Below are 23,931 nucleotides of genomic sequence, written 5' to 3'. Positions count from 1 at the left end.
CTCCCAGCTCAGTGAAGGAGGACCCCAAACATAGCTGTCTTGCAAAGTCCCCTAAGCAGCAAATCGCAAAAGCACTTCTCTGGACAGATTATTACATTTTGAGCCAACCAGCTCAGGCTTCTACATTCTTACTGAGAGGGGAAGGATTTAATTTGAAGGGCAGTGTTTAAAATCTCTCTCTCTCTTTTTGCAGTACCAATAAGACATTTAAAATCTCACCCACTTGGGCTGCTCTCAAACTGGGGGAAAAAGTGAAGGGAGTCTCTCTTTTTTGCAAAATAAATGATTAATGGGATTCTTAAAATGTCCCTTTTACATTTGTAGAGCAAAATGCTTCTTTCCAAAGAAAGCAGCTTTAAAATTACTTTACAATCCCTATTCCAAATATTTGCCATTTTCCTACTTTATTCTTCCCCAAATCTCTCCCAATCCCATGTATTTCAGAATTAAAATGCATATCACTGTAAATATCCATGTGTACAGCTTTCAGTATCCCCAGGACAATGGGTTGGCATACAGCATAAATCCATAAGGCCACCAAGTATCTTTGGTGAGGATGGGCAGCAGGTCATGTAACTATGCAGACCTATTGGTTGCCGTAAGGGTTGTGAGTTTGCCAGGGGCTGAGGATTCAACTATTACAAATCCCGCATAGTTTCCACAGGCAAGCCTTTTAATTTGGATTTCACTTGGGTTCAGTGAGAACATAGTGTTTTAGTTTTATTATTATTTATTTTATTGGTCTTGCACCCAAGCGCTCCACTCATAGAGCAATAACACATAACAAAAAGACCCTGCCTCGAGAAGATTACAATGTCACATCTTCCATGTAATAACAGTAATTACTGTCAATGTAATATGTAGACTATAGTAATATTATTTAGTATACAGCTGCATTGCATTATTATTATTGCAGGGGACTGGACTAGATGACCTATCGCAGTCCCTTCCAGTTCTATGATTATTCATTAAATCTCTGCCATCATGTCATAACACTTGTTGACATTATTGTAAATTCTTCCCAGCATCATTTTGGATGATAGTTATTACAGGGTAATATAATTTTAGTTCACATGCAATATTAATAAGTATTGTTGAGGGTTATTATAATTGTAGCCCCCACGCAACATCATTATTGATCACTATTATGGATAATACCACTCTCCCTCATGCACTATGATCGTGACTCTAGGTTCTACCCACTCTAGTTATTACTCTCATCCATTGCTGGAAGGCAGGGATTTTATTCAGGCAGCGGGTAGCCACCCCTAACCCAAGCCAGGCATGGGTCCTTTATGGTCGCGGTCTCGCTGGGCGCGGCGCATGCGCGGTGCGCTGCGAGCGGCTTGTGTGAGGCGGCGGCAAGATGGCGGCGGCGGCGGCAGCTGGAAGTGGGGCGAGTCCTGCGCTGTCCTCGGGAGGGGAAGAGCCACCAGCGGGCCCCGAGTCGCCGGCAGAGGAGGCGGTGTCAGCGGGGCCGAGCGCGGGGTTCCGGCTGACGGCGGTGCGGAGGGAGCCGGCCGTGCGGCTGCAGCACGGCGTGAGCGGGCTGGAGCCGCTGGCCTGGTCTGAGGACCACCGGGTGTCGGTGAGCACGGCCCGGAGCATCGCCGTGCTGGAGCAGCTCAGCGACATTCACAGCGGCGGGCAGGAGCTGGTCATCCACCGCACGGCCGTGCCCGCGCCCGCCGCCGGCTGCCTGCTCAAGGTGAGAGACGGGGGACCCTCCTCTTCTGCCCTGGGGATGGAGCGGGGCGAGACTGGGCCCCTCTCCCCGCTGGGGGCTGCAGGGTTGAGCGCCGCTCCCTCCCCACGGTCATCCTGGTCTTCTCCCGGTCCCCTGCGCTCTCGTTCGGGGCTTTGCCCATCGCCTTTTCCAGCCGTCCCCCCAGATGTGAGGCAGGAGCTGCCTCCTGAGGGAGGCCCCTTGGACCTGCCCACGGCCACGCCACTGACTATTCACAGCGATGTGACACCCCCTTCCCCCCCAAGGCTGCCCCACTCCCTACTCTTGGCCCCATCACCCAAGGGAGCGCTAGTCCAGTCCCGTTTCCACAGCTGCTGCTATTGTCTGAGGTTGCCCTGTGTTGGAGGTACATGTGGCTTTGTTTACTAGTGGAGTTTTTCTCACCCTGACTCCACCTCCACTGTTCCTCAGATCCAGGCTAATCCAGATAAGGATTAATTACTGGACAACGAATTATTTAGCCTGGGATAAACTTTAGGAGCTAATTTCTTAATCCATGAGCACAGCCGTTGTATAGGATCTGTGTTGACACACCAGATAAATACCCCTTGTACACTAACGCAAGAACAGGATTTTGTCTGGACTTTTTTTTTTTTTTTTTAAATGGAGATGTACCTCGCTCATACAACTGGAAGGGACCTTGAAAGGTCGAGTCCAGTCCCCAATACCGTCCCTGACAGATTTTTGCCCCAGATCCTTAAATGGCCCCCTCAAGGATTGAACTCACAACCTTGGGTTTAGCAGGTCAATGCTCAAACCACTGAGCTGTGCCTCGCCATTTGTATGTGACAATACAAATTATTGCCTGTATATTCGCTGAGTCCATCTATGAATAGCTGGTTCACAATCAGGGCCATGCAAAAAATAGTATGGAGAATGTTCATTCTAAATGTTACTTTTAAAAAAAGGTTGTTGCTTTCCGTTTGCTTCTTGGAACAGCTCCTAGAGTAGACTAACTGCATCTTTGCCTATACTAGAGAGAGAAGGCGGGTGAGGTAATATATTTTATTGGACCAATTTCTGTTGGTGAAAGAGAGAAGCTTCCAAGCTTCCACTGAGCTTGTCTTCATGTCTGGGAAAGGTACTCAATGTCCTTTTTCTTCTACTTTCATTTTGTGTAGGGCACATTTCAGTGTGTTCTTGGTGTACTGTGTAATACAGGAGAGTACTTTAAATGTAAATACTTATTTAAATAAAAACATTTACCTTGGTTATATCCTGAGCCTTCCTAATTCTTTATTTTCAGAGCCACTTCTTCTTTAAAAGAAAACTAAAACAGAATTTGCAAAAGTTAAACTTTATTTTGGATTTTAAAATTTCCCTGTAGTTTGTTTATACCACTATTAAAGCATTATTCCTAGTACATGAAAACCAGAAAGTAAAACTTCTAATCTGTTTTCCTTTCCTAAGAGGAACTAAATACAGAAAGTAAAAAAAAAAAAAAAAGCATTAATAATAATAATAAGTAAATTAGACTTCCTAAAGCTTTTTCAGTTTTAAAGTATTCTTGTAAAGTAGGCTAGGCAACGACTTGACTTTCTAACTCTTGACAAAAGTTCGAGGCACTAAAGCATAAACGAAAACTACACCTGTGCTTAGCTTAGGAGTGTCCAAGTGAAATTATTTCAGTTTCAGTAAAAAGAACAGGAGTACTTGTGGCACCTTAGAGACTAACAAATTTATTAGAGCATAAGCTTTCGTGGACTACAGCCCACTTTCAGTGTGCAACTAACATGCATCTGAAAAAGACTGTAATTACAGCTAAGTTTTACTGACACTCTTGCTGGTGTCAGTCTTGTATGAGACTGCAAATCAGCTTCCGTTCTACTCTAGTACTTGTTTAACTAGAAGAGTATTGATTATTTAAGCAAAATGCATTGTCAGTTAGAAGTGCAGTGGGGAAGAATGTACCAAACAGATATGTGACACTAATAAGTTTACTTCATCCAGTGCACTAAATGCCTCAATAGCAACTATATGGGTGAAACCAGACAATCCATATGTTCTCAAATGAGCTCACATAGGAAAATAACACACAAAAATGCCCCATCACTTCCGAGCATACATGTTGTATAAAACAATCACTCCTCATCCCCAACACCTTCCAAAGACAAGTCTGGGAGCTTAAATTCAAACTTTGCTAGACACTAAAATCATGCACTGAACAGACACACTGCTGAAGTGAGGTTTTTTACCCATGAAAGCTTATGCCCAAATCTGTTAGTCTTTAAGGTGCCACTGGACTCCTTGTTGTTTTTATGGATACAGACTAACAGGGCTACCCCGGATACATTACAACAATTTGTAAAGTTTCAGAGTAACAGCCGTGTTAGTCTGTATCCGCAAAAAGAAGAACAGGAGTACTTGTGGCACCTTAGAGACTAACAAATTTATTAGAGCATAAGCTTTATGCATCCGAAGAAGTGGGCTGTAGTCCACGAAAGCTTATGCTCTAATAAATTTGTTAGTCTCTAAGGTGCCACAAGTACTCCTGTTCTTCTTTTAACAATTTGTAACTCACCAACCCCCCTTTTTTGTTCTTTGACTGCAAAGGTGTTAATGGGCCACTTCACCTTGAATGATCTCTTAAATTTAGGGTATGTGTTAACTACAGTACTTATGCTAAATAATCTGTTCTACCTTGTACCTGTGACATTCTTAGTACCTTTCCCAGACTTTAAGAAGAGCCTAATGTAAGCTCAAAAGCTGGTCTCTTTCACCAACAGACATTGGTCCCAAAAAAAATTACCTCGCCAACCTTGTCTCTCTAATATGATACTAATATCAGATATGTTATTTTGGGATTTGGTGGGGTGGATGTATAAACTGCGGTTTGGTCTCATTGCAGTCTCCTATATTGTATGCTATTTGCTGACTGAAAAACTATTTTTAATATAGTATGTGTGTCCTAACTGTGTTTATATCTGCATGACCGAAGAGTCCATTGAACCTGTTTTTACTGACGGCTAGCATATAAAGATTTAAGCCTGAAATCGTTGGCTGATTTTAGGGCTTGTTTACATTTTGGATTTTTGCACCAGTGTAGCTACACAAGTGCAAACCTCCCCCAGTAAAGATGCACTGCCCCAATATTTGCAGCAGTTTCAAACTGAGGTAAGTTGCACCGATGCAGTGCATCTTCAGTGGTGCAAACTTCCATAATGTGAACAAACCCTTAAATGGCTTTTTAAAACCCTCATTTGACTAACTGGGTTAAACTTAAATGGAAAAGGCATGGATTGTAAAACTCAGGGTAGTTGTTGTTGCAGATTGACAGTGAGTAAACTTCAGTTGTTGTTATTAATGTAGGTTTCTTAGACTGTAAAATCTCTTACCCAGGGACTGTATCTGTTTTATATAGGACCTAGCACAGAGGGACCACAATCCTGATTAAGTGTGTCTGAGAGATACAGATATGAAATACTCCTACTCTGTTCTAAGATCTTCCACACTGCCAGTGTCACATTTAGCAACATGGTACCAATAGGAGTAAGTTTAGAAATATTAAATTAGATGGCTCAAAATATCAAAGCATTTCAATCAGTTCAAATGTGCTGAAGGGATAGTAGTGACAAAGACATAACCAGTTATCTCATTGGAAGTTGTCTTAGTTTATGGGCTGGTGTTCCTGGCTCACAACACACTGTTGCCTCTTCCACCACAGAAACAAGAGTTAAAAAGGATAAGAGGAGTGAACTCTCCATCTGTCCCTAGGATTGAAGAAGCTTGCACCTTTGCTTTATCTGTTCTGTGGATAAACAGAAGAGTTCAGTTTAGGGAACTTGTCAATATTTTTATGTTCTCATTGCAAATGAAAAGGAGAAATTGACAATCACAAAATGAAGTTACAGTTGGCAATTTTAAAAAAGATGTCTCAAAGCTTAGTTCTAAACTTACTAAAAGCCAAATACATGCACATTGGGGGAAAGGATAAAGAGGATGTTTTTGAAGTAAGAGTTTTACTTGCATCTTTTGGCTTCATAATTCAGATTGATAGAAAATTGTAAGCACAGCCTTACCGGGCCTGTTTCAGCCTGGAACAGTTCTGATGTCATATGAGGACTCCCAATTCCTGCTCCTCTGCAATACTAGAACATTTTAGGTTGTACTCATCTGATACTTAATATATGTGTAATCCCGGCTCAGTACACTGGAGAAAGGCAATAACTCATAAGTTAACATGCCCTGTAAGCCAAAACTATGACCCTTCCAAACCCAAAAGTGACAGTCATTGTAAACCTTTGCAGGTGATCAAGAATTATGTATGTGTCCTTCCCATAAACAGGTTTAGATGATGCACAGGATTAAGTGAGTTTGGAGGCTTCATTGTAATTTGTAGAGAGAGAATAGACTGTCGAGGGGAGGGCTATAGTAGGAAAGTTTATGGAAGCAATATTGTAACAAGTTGTTTAACCTGCATGTGCGGAGTTTTTGATCGTAAACGGATTGGTTTGATTCTATTTTCTAGTGTGTCTCTTTAATAGAATATACAGAGTGTGAAGATGCTATTTCACAAGAATATTCAAAATTTGGGGCTATTGTTGGTTGAGGAAGTAGCTATTTGTAAATTTCTTGCATCCATACTCATGATATATAAAAACTTTGACAATAACTGAGTGTATTACTACATGCTGCTTCTCAGGTTTTTGTTTTTGTTTTTGGAAGTGTAAGAGGCCATGATTAGTGTAGCAGAAATTACATATTTGCAGTTGGGTTTTCCTCTTTTGACCAGTATGAGGGAGTGCTTTACTTTAGTGGTGTGTGTACCTTTCAACTGCTGAGACACACATGCTGAAGTTCACATTTTAAGTTTGCTCAAAGTAGGGGCCAGACTTTCAGCCGTGTCTTCCGTTGATTTTAATGGAAGCTAAAATCCTTCTCTCCTTCCTCTCTCCTGTATTGAACCTAGCATATAAAATTTGATATTTTTCTGTTATAGTACAACTAAAATACTGCTTTAGGAAATGTTTTTGTAAAATTGTGTTTTAATAGTACTTATTCTGTTTCAGGTTGGTTCAAAAAAGGAGGTTGCAGAATGTAAGGAAAAGTTTGCAAACTCTAAGGATCCAACTGTTAGTCAAACCTTTATGCTAGATAGAGTATTCAACCCTGAAGGAAAGTCACTACCACCTATGCGAGGATTCAAATATTCCAGCTGGTCTCCGCTGGGTTGTGATGCTAATGGAAGATGCCTTCTAGCAGCTCTAACAATGGACAATCGATTAACTATCCATGCTAATCTCAACAGACTACAGTGGGTGCAGCTGGTTGATCTGACAGAAATGTATGGGGAGCGTCTGTATGAAACCAGTTACAAACTTTCTAAGGTTGAGACCCCCAGAGGAGAACTAGGGGACTTTGCAGAATTTCAGAGACGACATAGCATGCAGACTCCAGTCCGTATGGAGTGGTCAGGTATCTGCACCACCCAGCAGGTGAAACACAACAATGAATGCCGAGATGTTGGCAGTGTGCTCTTAGCCGTACTCTTTGAAAATGGAAACATTGCTGCTTGGCAATTTCAGCTTCCTTTTGTGGGTAAGGAATCCATCACTTCTTGCAATACCATAGAGTCAGGAATAAATTCCCCTAGCGTCTTGTCTTGGTGGGAATACGAACACAACAACCGAAAGATGAGTGGACTCATTGTAGGGAGTGCTTTTGGACCGGTTAAAATCCTTCCTGTCAACTTAAAAGCAGTTAAAGGCTACTTCACACTCCGGCAACCTGTTGTCTTATGGCAAGAAATGGACCAGTTGCCAGTACACAGTATAAAATGTATTCCTCTCTACCATCCTTACCAGAAATGTAGCTGTAGCTTAGTGGTGGCTGCAAGAGGGTCTTATGTGTTTTGGTGTCTTCTCTTGATATCCAAAGCAGGTCTGAATGTCCATAATTCCCATGTGACAGGGCTTCACTCTTTACCAATTGTATCCATGACTGCGGATAAACAGAATGGCACAGTATATACATGCTCAAGTGACGGAAAGGTAAGGCAACTCATTCCCATCTTCACAGATGTTGCATTAAAGTTTGAGCATCAGCTTATTAAGCTGTCTGAAGTGTTTGGCTCTGTGCGGACTCACGGGATAGCTGTAAGCCCATGTGGCGCATACCTAGCGGTTATTACAACAGAGGGCATGACCAATGGCCTTCACCCTGTAAACAAAAACTATCAAGTTCAGTTTGTAACTCTCAAAACATTTGAGGAAGCAGCTGCTCAACTCTTGGAGTCTTCTGTGCAAAATCTTTTTAGACAAGTGGACCTGACGGACCTTGTGCGCTGGAAGATTTTGAAGGATAAGCATATCCCTCAATTCTTACAAGAAGCCTTGGATAAAAAGATTGAGAGCTGTGGATCCACTTACTTTTGGCGTTTTAAGCTATTCCTTTTGAGAATTTTGTACCAGTCAATGCAAAAAACACCCTCTGAGGTGATGTGGAGGCCTTCGCATGAGGACACAAAAGTATTAATATTGGATTCCCCTGGAATGGGCAGTACTGAGGATGATCATCAAGAAGAGGGAACTTCAAAACAGGCCAGCAAGCAGAGTTTGTGTGAAGTGAGCAAAGGAACAGACCCAGATGACCCAGCAGATGATACTCTTGCCCACTCAAGTGACGTAGGAGGACATGAGCCAATGGAAGAGAAGCTCCTTGAAATACAGGCACGAATTGAAGCAGTAGAAATGCACTTGACACGGGAACACATGAAGCGGGTGTTGGGAGAAGTTTACTTGCATACATGGATTACAGAGAACACCAGCATTCCTACCAGAGGAGTCTGTGATTTCTTAATGTCTGATGAAGGCTATGATGACAGAACAGCACGAGTAAGTGCACATGTATATTTTTGGGCATTCAAGCTACAAAATGTCCTGGTTTCTTCATTCTCAGCTTTACTATCTTGGGGGCAGAAGGTGGAGGGTTGCTTGTAAAGTGACTTGTATCTGTTTTGGAGATTAGTTGCCTGCCCTTCCAACTGTGGATGGTGGGTGGTGCTGGATTTGGGAAATCTGAATACACACCTTAGTATTTGGGTCAGGCATAGTAAAGAACAAACCCGTGTTTAAATTTCTGCTGGTATGGTTAAATTGGGGAGGACGACAGACCTGTAATCACTTTCACAATAACTTAAGTGAGCTGAAAGAATGTGGTGGTAGAAGGGGGCATCCTTGTTTTTTTTCCCCCTGTGATTAGGATTATCTATCACTTCATCTATTTACACTAAAATGGAGGAGGCCTTTTCCTCCAAAATCAATTGTATTACATCTTCAAAATTTTAATTCTTCAACAGACTTCAGTCATGTTATCTCTGGAGTACAAATGTTGTATGTAAAACATTGTCACTGTTTATTTTAAATAATAAATTTGGCTTATTTTAAACTCACTTCCCTTAGTGCTCTTGTGAAATCAAGGAAAGCATCAAGTGTGAGATTCTTCAAAATTGACAAAATAAAACATTGTAAAAGTCAATCAGTGTTTCAAAAAATTATGTAAATGGAAAACAAATCAATTGACTTGAAGTATCTTAAAGACATAATTTAAAATTTGATTTATAAAACATGTATCCATTGCCTGAACCTCTGGGCACATTTATGTTCTAAATATATTAAAATAAACATAACTGAATATGATATTGCATCCAAACACTAACAAGAACATGCCCCAAATTTACAATTCTCCCTTCTGCAGTAAAACTTAAATACAAAAGTAACATCCAATCCATCACCAATCCTGAAAACAAAAATACCCATCACAACTAACTCTGTTCACTCATGCTTTTTCCTGAACTATGTTCCTTGTGCTGGGTAATGAAGTTAACAAATGTGTGCTGTATCAGACCAAGAAGGGAAGTAAGAGACCCCCTACTGAGAATGGTTTGCCACCAGATGTAGAGTATGTCTACACTGCAAAGAAAAACCCGTTGGTGGCTTGTACCAGCTGACTCAGGCCTGCCGTGCTTGGGCTGTGGGGCCGTTTCATTGCAATGTAGATTTCTAAGTTTGGGCTGGAGGTGGGAGGTTCCCAGAGCTCAGGCTGCAGCCCGAGCCCAGAAGTCTACACTGCAGTGGAACAGCTCTGCAGCCCAAGCCTGAGTCAGCTGGTACAAGCCACCCACGGGTTTTTCTTTGCAGTGTAGACATACCCTTAGGGACTGAGTAAGAAGGTGTCAGATGATCCCTACAGGTCTGCACAGAGAGGTGCACTTTTTCTAGTAACTGAAGCTTTGCATCATTTAGGCTTTAAAGATCAAAATCAACCCCTTTAATTGCATCTGGAAACAAGTAGGAAACCAGTGCAATTTCCAATACTGGGGTAAACAAGCAGCCCAGAACAGTGTGTGCCAGCTGAAGATTCTGAGTGGCCTTTAGTAATTCATTGGCAAAGTATTCTGTCAACACAGCTCTGTTCTACTGGCATCCTCAAATTACTATGAATTGAAAGCCTGAGAGAGAGAGAGGTTGCCCGTCACACCTTGTAGACAGAATAGAGTTTCTTTTTCTGGTATTTAAAAATATATATATAACTCTTGAATTTTGTTATGAACCTCTGTCAGTCATGACTGCTGTAACTTCCTAAAATATTTCTTCAGTATAACTTAGGGATATGGCTTGTATCAGTTGAAACGTCAAAGGTAAATGATAAATGACAAGACTGGTAATACATTTGACTGACTACTTAGGCTTTGAGTGGAACAGCTGCGTATATTGTATTTGATAGTGATTGCTAAAACAAACTCCTCAGATTCATAAACAATTAACAGAACTTTAAACTCCTCCATTGTCATAGCCATAGGACTATTTAAAATAATAATTGTGCAGTGTCCTTGATCTCGAATGTGGTGTAATATATGGATCTCAAGTGCAAGTTGCTTTCTTTTCAGTCACCATTAGCGTAAGTACCAAAACTCCTGGTTATTTTCAAACAAATTCTGTATTCCTTTCAGTGATGTGTGGGGTTAGGCAATTAAATCTATCAGATTGCAGGATTAGCCTGTGGAGAAGAGCAAATCAATCCATCTCTACTACCGCACTGTGTATTTGAGTTGCATTTTCTTTCATTTGAATTCAGTTGAGTGGACTGGATTTTTGCATCTTGTATTTTCTTCTGAAATCACGTCATCCCGTGAGATTCTCCACCTTTCAACAGGCAGTGTCTTTTCCCATAAACACTGCTGACTGCCGTGTGTTCCCAGGTGCTGATTGGACATATCTTAAAGAAAATGAACAAACAGACTTTCCCAGAGCACTGCAGCTTGTGTAAAGAGATCCTGCCATTCACAGATCGCAAACAGGCGGTCTGCTCCAACGGCCACATTTGGCTCAGGTAAGGTGTTAAGGAGCTTTTGCTTTGATTCTCTTCTCTGTTTTGGATGAGCGGAAGGCATTTCAGTAGCTAATGTAAAATATAGTTTCATATTGTGAATGAGTTAATGGCATGGAGCATGTTGTCCATGCTGTGAAAAGGAAAGCGAGGAAGCAGACAAGGTGTCTGGTACTCTCTCTTTGTAAGAGTGAGGAAGATCTAAGGGATATTTTAGAGGGAGGGAGGTAGGCTTACATTTGACCTTATTTATATTCTTTTGAATATTGTTTTATTTTCAAAACTAATGCTTCAGTGCTCGTAATTCATCCTTTGTTTCTCTTCTCCTCCTTTCCCCACCCCCAAAGGAAAATAAAAAGAAATCAAATGGCTTATAGCTTTTCGGATGGGAGGATGAAAGAGGAAAAAGTCTGTATGGAAATACATTTTGTGCATTTCTGGCTATTTATGCCCTTTATCTCCAATTACTTGGTTGCCAAAATCAAATCTGTCAGCTGATTAGGTCTTAATGAAACCAGTTAATGTGCAGGCCCAGAGTTACTTTAACATTATTTCAGAATGACCAGAGTGCAAAATGCTCACAAAGCTTTTAACACCGAAGACCAAGAAATTGGATATTTAATGGGGGTTGTCTGTAGAGCAGAGGTGGGCAAACTACAGCCCGTGGGCCACATCTGGCCCGCGGGACCCTCCTGGCCCGGGAGGCTAGCCCCCAGTCCCTCCCCTGCAGCCTCAGCTCACTGTGCCACCGGCACAATGCTCTGGGTGGTGGGACTGCAAGCTCTTGCCGGGCAGCACAGCTGCAGAGCCGTGGCTGGCTCCAGCCGGAGGGCATGGCTGCCTGTCCTGGTGCTCTGGGTGGCACGGCTGTAGCGCCGCCAGCCACTGGTGCTCCGGGCAGCACAGTAAGGGGGCAGGGAGCAGGGGGGTTGGACAGAGGGTAGGGGAGTTCGGGGTAGTGGTCAGGGGGCGGGGGTGTGGATGGGGTCGGGAACAGGGGGCTTGAATGGGGGCAGGAGTCCTGGGGGGGCAGTCAGGAAGGAGAGGGGAGTTTGGATGGGGCAGCGGGGGGTGGGCAGGGGACGGGGGTGTTGGATGGGGCAGGGGTCCCGGGGGGGGCTGTCGGGGGCGAGAAGGGGGGGGGGGGATTAGATAGGGGGCGGGGCCAGGCCATGCCTGGCTGTTTGGGGAGGCACAGCCTCCTCTAACCGGCTCTCCAGACAATTTCAGAAACCCGATGTGGCCCTCAGGCCAAAAAGTTTGCCTGCCCCTGCTGTAGAGGTTTGGCCACAGCCATTGGTGTGAATTCATTATTCTGATGCTAACAGAATCCACTGTCTGGAAGAGTCCCTTGACTTTCCAAGTGTTGTAAGCCGTTAAGATAGTACAGAAAATCTGCATGCATCTTTAAATCATGGTGATTGCTATTCAGTGCCGCTGTCCATTAAATAGCTCTGAAAATCTTCATCTCTTCAGGTGTATTCTGGTTAAAATTGTAAAGCCAATAGTGGAAATACTTCCCTCCCTTACCCTCTGACCTCTTGTACATGTATATTATTACAAGGCAGTGTTAATTAGTTCATGCCAGCCTACATAATTTGGCTAATTAAGTTAGACCTGAAATATGTTTATATTTTAATGCTAACTCATATTTCTTAAAGTTGCTGGTTTTGATATGATGTAATCAGTGATATTGGGCCAAATGCTGCTCTTACACAGCCTGACAGAAGCACAGCTGTTAGCTGAGAGCAGAATTTGTCCCTCTGTCATAAAGCATACAATTAGAAACTTCTGTTTGATGATGCAATTTGCCACCTTCCAGGTGCTTTTTAACCTACCAGTCCTGCCAGAGTTTGGTATACAGAAGGTGTCTGCTTCATGACAGCATTGCACGGCATCCAACCCCAGAAGGTGAGCTACTTCCATGGCTTGAAAGGGCAAGATTGCATTTTCTCACCGAGTGCTTTGTCATCTGTATAATGACATGGATCAGGCTCAGTGACTCACTGTTATTTCAGACAGCTATCAAGTGGAGTAGTAACATTCTACTCTTCATGATGTTTGGCTGTAGTCTGTCACAGTGTTAAAGCCCTAATTAGAATATAGTAATTAGAGAAAGTAATGTGTAAATGTGTTGCATTTTAATGTGAGCCAAGTACATACGCAGTCCATGCTAGAGTGTTACAGCAGATAGACAATTAATACTAATTTAATTAGATTTCTTTACATGTACAAATTGCAAGCCCAGTCCTACAAAATGCTGAGCACCATTGATTTCACCGAAAGGTGAGTTTTCCCAGCACAAGCTTAGAAATATCTTGGCATCTTGCAGGCTTATGCTCTGAAATGTGATAATTACATCTTGTTTAGACAATGTAATCAAAGTGAAGGAGCAGGTCTTTCGAGTTTGCACGTCCATACTTTTCCTATATCTAAAAAGACAAAAATTCTGCAGTAACTTGTTCTGAATTGCAGCTGATGCCTTATAGTTCTTTGAAATAAGTGTTTTTATATGTCCACGTTTTTAACATTTTAAAATGTCTACTGTGTTTGATGGCACAATATTAAACCTCAGTTCGTTAAGGTTTTTTTGTAGTGTTGTTCTTCAGGGAGGATATGATCTTATCTGGTTTTCCAGTGCACTTTTCTGCAGAACTGATGTGATCTCAATGGAAGTTTTATTCTACTGGCATGTGTATTCCCTTCCCAGAACTTGTAGCTGATCCAGTATCAATGAGAATTAGACAATACAAATGGATCTAAAATGCTGGAGAAAGGGTTGCTGGCTTCATTTTACATTTGGAAAACTAAATACTGCAGTAATTCAGAGATCTAATTTCAACTCACAAAAACAAGGTCACTAAGTTATAGCAGAAAATTGTCCTTAAACTCTACCCATTTTGTCTGTGTATGGCAGATTTGTTTGTGTGTAAAGACAAGCTGCAATACCTACGCAAGCTATAGTGTGATGTGGAAAGCCTTAACTTTGTCTCTTTCTGCTGAAATGACATTTAAATCAGTATTTTAAATATTAGTGGAGTTGGGTTCATCCTAAATCTTCAGTGAGTCTTGTCAGATGTACACTTCAAAACATAGTTTCAGAGATTTTTGTAGTAGAAGTTTGGTCCAGCTAAAGGATGTGAAGCAAAATATTCATCATTGTGATCTCTCTTCTGTGTAACTCAGGCTTTAAACCACTTGTTTTCTTATTTGCAGATCCTGAATGGATCAAGAGGTTATTGCAAGGACCTTGTACTTTCTGTGATTCTCCTGTGTTTTAGAGAAAGCTGTGGGAAGCTTGAAGACATTTTCTCTACTGCATAAAACTCCATTCAGCCTGGAAGGAGGCAGAAGGTGCAGGAGTATATCCATTGTACTGAAGGAAGAAGACACTGTTCCTAATCCTGTAAATAGAACACTTGAAGTTCAAGAAGCTCAGTAGTGTAGTGACCCATTTCATACTCCAGAAACGAGAGCATCCTCTGAGTACCTAGCACAATGGAGTTTATGGAACGATTTTGAGGCAACCACGGACCCTGTTAAAGCATCAGCATTTGATTGGATACATTTCCTTTTATTGAAAGATCAGAAATCTGAGAAGCAGGCAGCCTGAACTCTGTCTCTGGTGAAAACTGGATGCTTTTCTCAAGGGTGAGAGCATCCCAATCTGGCAGAATGCAGGAGGCACTTCTTGAACAGTCTTGGTGGGAAGAGAGGGCTTCAGTCTGCAGTGCTCCTGTTTGTTTGCTTAATCAGTACTGGCACTCGCTGTACCACAGAACATTAAACTATCAGAAATAATGTGTGATTCTAATATTTCTTAAGTGACCCGCATGTCAGTTTTAGCCACTTGATAGAAGTCAGCCACTGCATTAGATCTTTCACTCCATAACTAGCAAAATTATTCCTGGTATTTCTCAGGGTTTGGGGAAAAAATTGCAGTCAGAAAGCTAAAAATCGGCAGCTTGTGCCAAATATGGATCAATAAGAGGAAGTTTTTAAATCCTAATGGTTATAAGTAAACAATATTAGCATTTAGATATTCCATGTCAGAGACCCAATTCTAAAATATATAATGTCTAGTACTCAAATCTCCTTGTTTTTTTCTGAAATAAGTTTTAACTATTTACCACACTTGTGCCAACACCTGATCTCTTCAGTTCATTTCACACACTGTCAACAGGAACCACACTCCCCTGCTATATAACCCAGTAACCCGGCTAGTGCCACTTTTCCTTCCCTCCAATCAGGCAGTGTGACTGTCTTCCAAAGCACTGCAATAATTTGGCCCCAAAACAATCATTTCTTGCTATCATTTGGTTTTCTTTATTTACTATAAAAAGCCAGTTTGCGTATAAAAGAGAAATATTAAATTAGATCGGAAATATCTAACCAAAACATTCGGAGTCTGGTGAAGCTGTTCTGTGTTAGTTGTAAAATGAAAGAGATGATTAGATCAGGTATTCGGAAACATACCTCTGAATTATCCAGGTGGAACCCGTTTGTCACTGAAACAGTGTTTTCTTTGACTGTCCCACTGGATAATTGTCCTTTCTGCCTCTGGGACCCAGCGTATGTGGGGGACATTTCCTCTTCAACTTTCTACAAAGTGCTAGAGGAATAATCCTTCCAAAACGAGTTTCTGTCATTAGAATCCATCTTGTCTGGTTAAGAACCATTTTCTCAGGCAATCCAAAATTCTGTTTCCACTTCCACCCTTAAAAACGCCAGTCCACTAGATGCTCCCTGAAAAAAAAGGTGTTTAGTTGTTTTGTTTGTGGGATGCATGATGTGTAAAATTCACTTCTCCAGGCTTCTTCTTGTGTGGGAAGCAACAGTGTGAATCTCCAGCGAATCAGCTTGTCATGCATCAACATTTTATGTGGGCTCTGTTACAGAGCACAAATACTAGATTAGGTATTTGAGAGCAGCAAGGAATTATCCAGACAGTATTCAACAAATGCATGTGTGGATTGGTGCTTAAGTTTTCTTGACTTAATGACTATGCACATTTTCTTAATGTTCCTTTACCCTTATTAGGAGCAGTCACATCTCACTTCATATTCAAACAAGCTAACTGCCTTTACAGTTCAGTGTTTCATGTGTTGAGCATGATAATGCTCCTACAATATACAATAATTCTAATAATTCAGAAGATTAGAAAACCATAAGCACAGATAGATTCATTTGTAAAATAACCATAGCCTTGTCTGTGGTTTGAGCATTGGCCTGCTAAACCCAGGGTTGTGAGTTCATTACTTGGGGATCTGGGGCAAAATCAGTACTTGGTCCTGCTAGTGAAGGTAGGGGGATGGACTCGATGACCATTTGGGGTCCCTTCCAGTTCTATGAGATAGGTATATCTCCATATATATTTTTTATTATTATTTATTACTGTAATTGTATTAAAGAAATGTTTAGGGTTTTTTTGGTGTGCATTACAAACTGAAATAAACTTAGTGGTATATTTGCAAACAGCGTTTGTAGCTCCCAGTGTCAGCCAGCAAAGCAAGCAATGGAAAACCATTGTCAGTTGGAATGCTCAGAGTTGCACTGACATCTGTTGTATGCTCAGTTTGAGGCAAGTACCAAGGTTAGAATCATAGAATCTCAGGGGTGGAAGGACCCTCAGGAGGTCATCTAGTCCAACCCCCTGCTCAGAGCAGGACCAATACCCAGACAGATTTCTGCCCTAAATCCCTAAATGACCCCTTCAAGGATTGAACTCACTATTCCCGGTAGGATTCCTCTCCCTTCTCAGATGCTACCTAACTCTCCCTTCTCTGGGGAAACAAATGTCCTTTTTAATCCAATCTGAATGCTGGGATAGTCCAGGATTGGTGGTGGGTAATGGACTTGCAAAGTCAAGCTTTATAGGCTCTTGTAAAAACAGTCCCCATCAACTGGTCTTAGTCAAATATTCTGTTGCCCTTCTGAAATAATTCTAATCTTGGGGAGCGTTAGAGGAGCTTTATAAATGAAATTAATTTTTCTGATAAACTTGTTTTTGTATCTGTTTCAGGCTTAGTGGTGGTAAAATCTACTGGGCCACTGACGTGTTTCTAGGTCTGGCAGACCAGAAGGTATTAGACCTCAACTCATTATTCTGATTGCCGACTTGCTTTAATTATGGTATAATTTTAGCAGCTGTTCTCTCAAACTGCCCTAGCTAGAGCCTAATGCTTTATATACTTGGAAGGTAAGAGTCCAAGCTGCTTTCAGCATTGGTGTTTAGCTTCAGAAGTTGTCAAGGTAGCGGACACTCAAATTAGTTTAACTTGGTGGTGGTCTATGGTGGCAGATGGGATGATGAGATTTTAAAGTCTTCCCCCAACATGCAGTTTACATGCCACTGAATAGCTGAGAGTCTCCGATTTCCTTATGGAAACAACTTTTGTTTCTTATTGCTACGGGTCAAGAGGTACAGTGGGTTTTAAAGCCATTGCTATTTTATTCCGCGCTCAACTAATTGCTAAAAAAATGCAAGTTTCAGACAAGTAGAGTCCCACTGGGTTTTTTTCCTCCCTCCCCCACTTACCTTCTCAGAACTTCCCTCTAGTGAAATAACGTGTAGCTGTTGAGCAGTGCCCATCACTTGCCGTTCTAGGAATCGGTTTAGTCCTGTTTCTCTAGAGCATTGAAACATGCTGCAGAACCTATATCAACAGCCCAAGCACTGCTCTTCCTAAATACGTTATTGTGGAATAGTCTCTCTCCCTGGAACGTTTAACAGTAGACTGGACAGAGTACCAGTTCAATAGGGAACAGTCTTGCCCAAGAGCTGCTCTCCTCTGGGAGGGTACCTGGAATTGTCCCCAGCAGCTCTTGGGAGAACTACAGAATTCCAAAATGAGACCCAGGAAAATGGAACAGTCATTGTCTCAACGATAGTCTGAGGAGCCCTTCCTGGGAGTCTGCAAGATGAGAGCAAGCAGCTGGGGCTTGGGAGAGGCCATATGTATCTCTCTGCTCCATACTGTGATTGTGCTGAAATGTAGCAAATACAGTCAGCAGTGTGGGGCTTGTACACCTGGCTGGGGCACTTTGCTGTGGCTTGTGTTGTCCTAGAGGATTCCTCCGGAACCATTCTGTGATTAAAGCATGTGTACAGGTCTGTCGCATCTTACACGCATTTAACATGCGCAATTTCAGCTTTACACGGTTGGCAAAAACAAAAAAAAAAAGAGAATTTTAATACTTTAATACTAATAAAAAAAATGTACCTGTAGTGCGGGCGATTCCGCCCGCCATTACACTCAATGGAATTTTGACTATACGTGATTTTCGCTTTATGCGCTGACTGCGGAACGTAACCCCAGTGTAAGATGCGACGGACCTGTATGCAGCAGAGCAAATGTGCTGGAGTATGAAATCATGGTAGTCTGACAGTGGGGAAACATGCCTGAAGTGATCAGCACTCACTCACCTAGCTCTTTAACTACCAGTTGAATGAAATGTAGTAGAAACTCCATGGGACTAGCACCCAGATACCACGGTTATGAGTGTGGTAGATTCACAAGGCTAGATTGGTCCTTCCTGGGAAGGAAATGCTATACAAGCTGGGGGGGGGGGGAAATCGAGGTTTTCTTTGCAGAGATCCCCTCACCTTGTTCTCTTGCAGGGGTGGGAGACAGGATCTCCTCGTGGCAGAATTGTGTATGAGGCTGGTAGTTCCACTCTACAAAACCGATTCTGCTTTATCTTTGGGGCTTCGGTTTTTTAAACTAATCTGTGGTTCCTTAAAGCAGTGGTTTTCAACCCTTTTTTCATTTGCTAGCCTCTAAAAAAAATTTTCGCTGGAGGTGTGGACCCCTTTGGAAATCTTTGACAGTCTGCAGACCCCCCCAGATGTCTGCGGACTACAGGTTGAAAACCACTGCCTTAAAGGTAAAGTCTGGTATTAGCACCCAATTTTTGTTGTGAGAGAAACTTGGTGTGTCCTAAACTAACATTTGGAAAAGCACCTAAGCCCCTTTGAAAGTTAACGGGCGGAGGTTCTTTTGAAATTTGTACCTCTAATGCTGAAGCGAGGACCTGCCTTTGCAATGAAAGTGGATGCTTGAAGGTTCTAGTAGACTCTCTCAGTTGTTTGTTACAAAGACACTAAACTTGGAGCTCCCAAATCTGACTTATAATTGAGAGGCCTATTTCAAATACATCTTGCCATCATCTAAAACGGATTAAATAATATTTCAGGACCAGCCAAGATACTATAAGCCGGAGTTACTGCATTGCACTTAAAATACAATACAGAAGGTGGTGCACAGGCAGATTTAAGTTGTGTGCTGTTGTGTTTGGGGATTGATAGCCACATATATATCACCTACTCTCTGCCTGAAGTTAAGCTGTCATGATCCTTGATAAGGAATAGCTTCTTATGTCTCTAAGAACTAAGTTTCATATGGACATCAGTCTTCCATCCTGACCTCAAGCAATTCCTACCTAACTGGTGTATATGCCAGGATACTGCGGAGTTCTCACTGTTGGAAATTATTGGAACTGCTGAAGAAGCTAGTGGTTACTAGTGCAACTTTTTCCCCAAGCCTTGCCTGTAGTTTGAGGCTATTCATGTTGTACTGTGAGTTTAATACATACCAGACAGTACACTGGGTTAATTGGATTAAAACAGTGTAAAAGGCTAATTAAATATTGAACAATGTATTCTTATTGTGGTAAGGCTAACGGGAGCATACAGAGTGGCTAAATCCTCTTCTATTGGTGCTAGCTAAGAAATCCAAACTGCTATGATGGATTAACAAACAGGCTCTGGAAAGGCACTGACTGTCTGGATTTGTGATGATTTGGTGCTTAAACTTGTTCTCTTGTAGCTGTCAAAGCACCATCACTCAGGTCGTGGTGGAAATCTGGAGTGGCAGTGACTGGCTCCAGTGTGCCAACCACTCCTTGGATGTCAGGCTCAGTAGCAATGGAAAGCACTTATTTTTACACCAGCCCCATCCAATTAATTCTTCTCTCCATTGTTTCCTTAAATTTAATAGTAATTGAATATAAATAAAAAAATATTCTAGAAAGAGCCTGTTTTTAAATGCCCCCTTCCAGGCTGCCAGTTGTGCTGTACAGCACTGGTTTTTCCAGAGGTGATGATAGTGCTTGTTCATTCATTTCTAACAAAAACATTTCCTTGAGTTTCTCAGAATATAATGTGAATGTCCCTAGTGGCTCATGTGTCATAGAGTGACTTTACGCTCAGTGTGTTGATACCCATTTATTTTGTCATTACTGCTAAGGATTCCTTGAGAGAAGAGTTCAATGTAAATTTTGATGGTCCTAGATGATAGTCATCTTCATTTATATACCTCTACAAATTTCAGATCTGTTTTGTGCTGCCCTTATGCCCCAAAATAAAATTGAGGGCTAGTTAGTGCAAGAGATTAGTAACATGCTAAACACACAGTCCTTCCTCTGTCCGCAGTTCAGCAGTTTATAAAACAGTTCAATTCCTTATAGGTACAATCCTCAGTTGACACCCTTGTGTGTAGCCTCTGCAGAAAGGTCAGGGAAGGTGAACTCCCCTTTCTCTCCATAAGGGGGTTCCTTATCCTTTTGGGTGGGGAAACTGGCACTACCCAAACTACTGCTCTTATGTCAATAAGTAGGATTTTTAGACTCCAATACCTCAATCCTGCATCTTGTAGAGGCACAGAAAAAAACCGCTATAAGCAAGTCTACTAAAGCAAACCCAAGTCTCGTAATTGTGTGTGGGTCAGCTTCTTAGTCAGAGAGCAGGGCATTCCTAACCACACTATCCTGTGACCTTTTGTGACTGGAGCAGCCAGGCGTTTCAGTGGAACAATGCCATATGCCTGTGCTTGCTGTAATGAATCGAGAAACAGCTGCTAGTTTGTTTTACCTGCCAGCCTTCGCTGTCTTCATTATGAGTTTCAATTGTCCATTCATTCTGGTAGCCACCCTCTGCTTTAAAAGGTCAGATCTTTCCTGGAAGGTAGTAAACGTGCAAACCTTGCTAGATTCAAGCACTAAATCTGGTTTGTATTATCTTTTTGCAGCTGGGAATGGGAATAACGTACTCATCCTTTTAACCCTCAGAGTCCGATTTAGAGGTAAGACCTAAATAATAATTTAGAAGTAAAATAGATGTAAAGTTGTAGGTATTTGGTTAATAAAAATGAAATGGTCTGAGTAGCGATTGGATTTCTTTTCCACCCCCATTTTTACCCTTTAAAATTCCCATTCTAAAGCATCTCAAGAAGTCTCCCTTTCAGGACTGATCGAAACACACAAATTGCACCAGTTTAAAAACTGATGCCGCTGAACTGCTGCAGACCAATGGTTTAACTTGCATTGGTAGGTTTACACTGGTACATTAACTGGTAAAGTTGCTCTGATTTTACGTAAACAAGCACAGCTTATATGTGTAGATAGGGCCTCCGTCAGCTCTGTGTAGTCTAGGAATCTAATGTTCCATTAAGGATGCAAGAGTCCAGTTGGAATGCAGAGTAGGGCTGACAAGAAAACAAGATTTCCATGTTGTGAAAAGCCGAGGGTTTGGAATGTTCATTCCTGTGGGAATGAAATCTAGCTCTTGTGAAGCTTTTCACGGAAAACGAGATCTCCTCCCCCGCCCCCCCGTACAGCCAATAGTCCAGTGCACTCACCAGGGATGTGGGAGACCAAAGTTGTAGGCCCTGCTTTGTCTGATTCAGAGAAGGGACTAGATCCTGGGCTTCCCACATCCCAGGTGAGTGCTCTCATCACTGAGATATAGAGTCTGTCTCGCTCACACAATCTCCTGTTGAAGCTGTTCCACTTCATATGGACTAATTATTCACTGGGCCAGAAAGAGACGGATTCTATTGCCCAGTGGCTAGGAGTACGCTCCTGGGATGTGGAAGAGCCAGGGTTGAATTCAGGCAGCAGACCCCTCTACTGATTTTGATCAAACTCTTGTTTGACTAGAAATACTATACCTGACCTGGCAAACAGAGATGCTACAGAACAAGTAATACCCTAATGGTTAGGCTATGGGAGAGCCAGGTTCAAGTCCATGCTCTGCCTGTATCAGACCTAATGAAAGTTTGATCAAAACGGGTATGTCTCCACAACATTTCGGTTTTGATGAATTGGCATTTTCCAGTAAAAGTTTCAGCCAAGTTCCCTGCTGTAATACAGAGTGCGTCTGGAATGTAGTCTGTGTAAACCTCAAGCCTGGCTAGTTCCTTTCATGCATCATAGAAACTAATGTATACCCAGTGACCTAGGTCTGCATTAAACTGTAGTGAAGCAGGGCTATGTGTAAATGTTTTAATTAAAATTAACACCTCTCCTAAACTCTGTGTTTGGCTTTAAATTGTACAAAGGGTGTGAATATTTTTACACTGGAAATGCTCCCAGACCCTCAGCATCAGGTTGTACATCATTCTCTTATTCTCACAAGTGGGAATTTTTACTTATAGCGTTAAAAACTAAAACTTCTACTCTTAATTCAAAAGATCCAGAGCCCCTGCTGCTCAAGATTTTGTATGTGTGATCTACTTACTGCCCTTGATGTGGCATCTGACTGTGTGTACACAGTGGGTGTTGCTTCCACTGCTGAATGCAGCCACCTCTTGGGTGGTACCTGGGTTACTTACTAGTGCTAACTACTCTGCAGGTCAAGGCTAGAAGTGAAGATTTTCTCTATGCTATCCTAGATTTCAGGGGGATAAGCCAGAAGGTAGATGATGGCATTGGAGTTTCCTCTTCATAGAGGAATTAACACACTGCTGTCTCTCTTACAGATGGTGCCATGTTCAATCCTGTGGTGTTTTCTTTATTTAATATTACTGCAGTTAACTGGCCCTGCAAAGGGAAAAGTTGAGGGCCATGGAAGGGTTCAAAGAGGAGTTCTCAAGTTTGGTGCATTTTTGACCTAATGATGAAGCTGGAAGTTACATTTATTCACTGATCTTTTCAGGCCTAAAGGCCACTGAAATGCATTCTGGGGTGGGAACATTTTAGCTGGCAGGCCACTCAGTTACCAGGCTGAATGGAAGGTTATTTATTTCATGTCTTCAATTCCCGGATTTCCCTTGTATTTCAAATTCAGCTCATAAGAGAGCCTGACAAAGTTGCTGTGAATATTGATGCTGTATATATGGCACTTTTTGTAAATGTGAAGCAAACTTGAATGATGTGTTTTGTATACTGCAACAGTAGCATTGTAATCCCACCTTCTCTTTTTTTTTATTCCAAATAAACAGATTAGTTCTTGTATTATGTGTGCATTATAAGGGGATGGCTTTAGGGGAGAAACGTGGGTTCCCAAGATTCGAGGGGGAAGTGGGGAGGGATTAAAGAAGAGAGCTCTTCAGAGCGGCTTCGTGGTTAACAATGGCTGGATTTTATATTCTGTCAGTGACAATAATTGAAATATACAGACAGTTTGAATATCAACAAGAAAACAGGCCTTCATGTTACCACCTTCAATCTTGGCCGTCTTTCCTGTGCCTAACTCAGTAAATACCTGCTTTGAGGTTGACACGTTGTGTGTGAAGCATACTCGTGCTCTTTGATTTATATTTATTCTCCTGTTGGTAAGACTCATTGCTGAAAGGTATTGGACCAAATATGGACGTATAGGGGTGGGTGGGGCAGGGGAGAAGAGTAGGCCGCAGGTTTGCAAGTTAAAACTGATAAAGAACTAACAACTCTAGAACTAGTAAATATAAATGAAATATGCTTGATCCACTTCCAAATATACAAACATGATGGTTATGTAGGTTTTCTTAGCAGCTTTATAGGTTGCACTGGGGAATTTTTTTTTAAGTTAAAGCAGGGATTTAGGTTTTATTATGTATAGAATTTACTCTATAAAAAGTTAAGCCTGTAATCTTATC

General features: G+C 41.8%; 1 protein-coding gene across 2 annotated transcripts; it reads left to right on the top strand.

Annotated features, from left to right (window-relative positions):
- The first annotated feature begins 1,351 nt into the window (after positions 1–1,351).
- GTF3C4 (general transcription factor IIIC subunit 4) lies at positions 1,352–23,308 on the top strand. Of its 2 annotated transcripts, XM_054007663.1 has the most exons (7): positions 1,352–1,708; positions 6,757–8,580; positions 10,947–11,077; positions 12,897–12,985; positions 14,291–17,157; positions 21,103–21,156; positions 22,834–23,308. In XM_054007663.1, exons 1-5 carry the CDS (start codon positions 1,367–1,369, stop codon positions 14,353–14,355), a joined length of 2,451 nt encoding a protein of 816 aa, XP_053863638.1. In that variant the 5' UTR covers positions 1,352–1,366; the 3' UTR covers positions 14,356–17,157; positions 21,103–21,156; positions 22,834–23,308. The 2 variants fall into 2 exon arrangements, with proteins under 2 accessions (XP_053863638.1, XP_053863639.1); XM_054007664.1 differs by lacking the exons at positions 12,897–12,985; positions 14,291–17,157; positions 21,103–21,156; positions 22,834–23,308 and adding an exon at positions 11,422–11,879.
- Positions 23,309–23,931: the final 623 nt, after the last annotated feature.

Source organism: Malaclemys terrapin, chromosome 17, assembly GCF_027887155.1.
Source record: "Malaclemys terrapin pileata isolate rMalTer1 chromosome 17, rMalTer1.hap1, whole genome shotgun sequence".
Classification (NCBI taxonomy): Eukaryota; Metazoa; Chordata; order Testudines; family Emydidae; genus Malaclemys; species Malaclemys terrapin.
The sequence above is the reverse complement of the archived record's forward strand: the minus strand, read 5'-3'. Positions and strand labels throughout refer to the sequence as shown.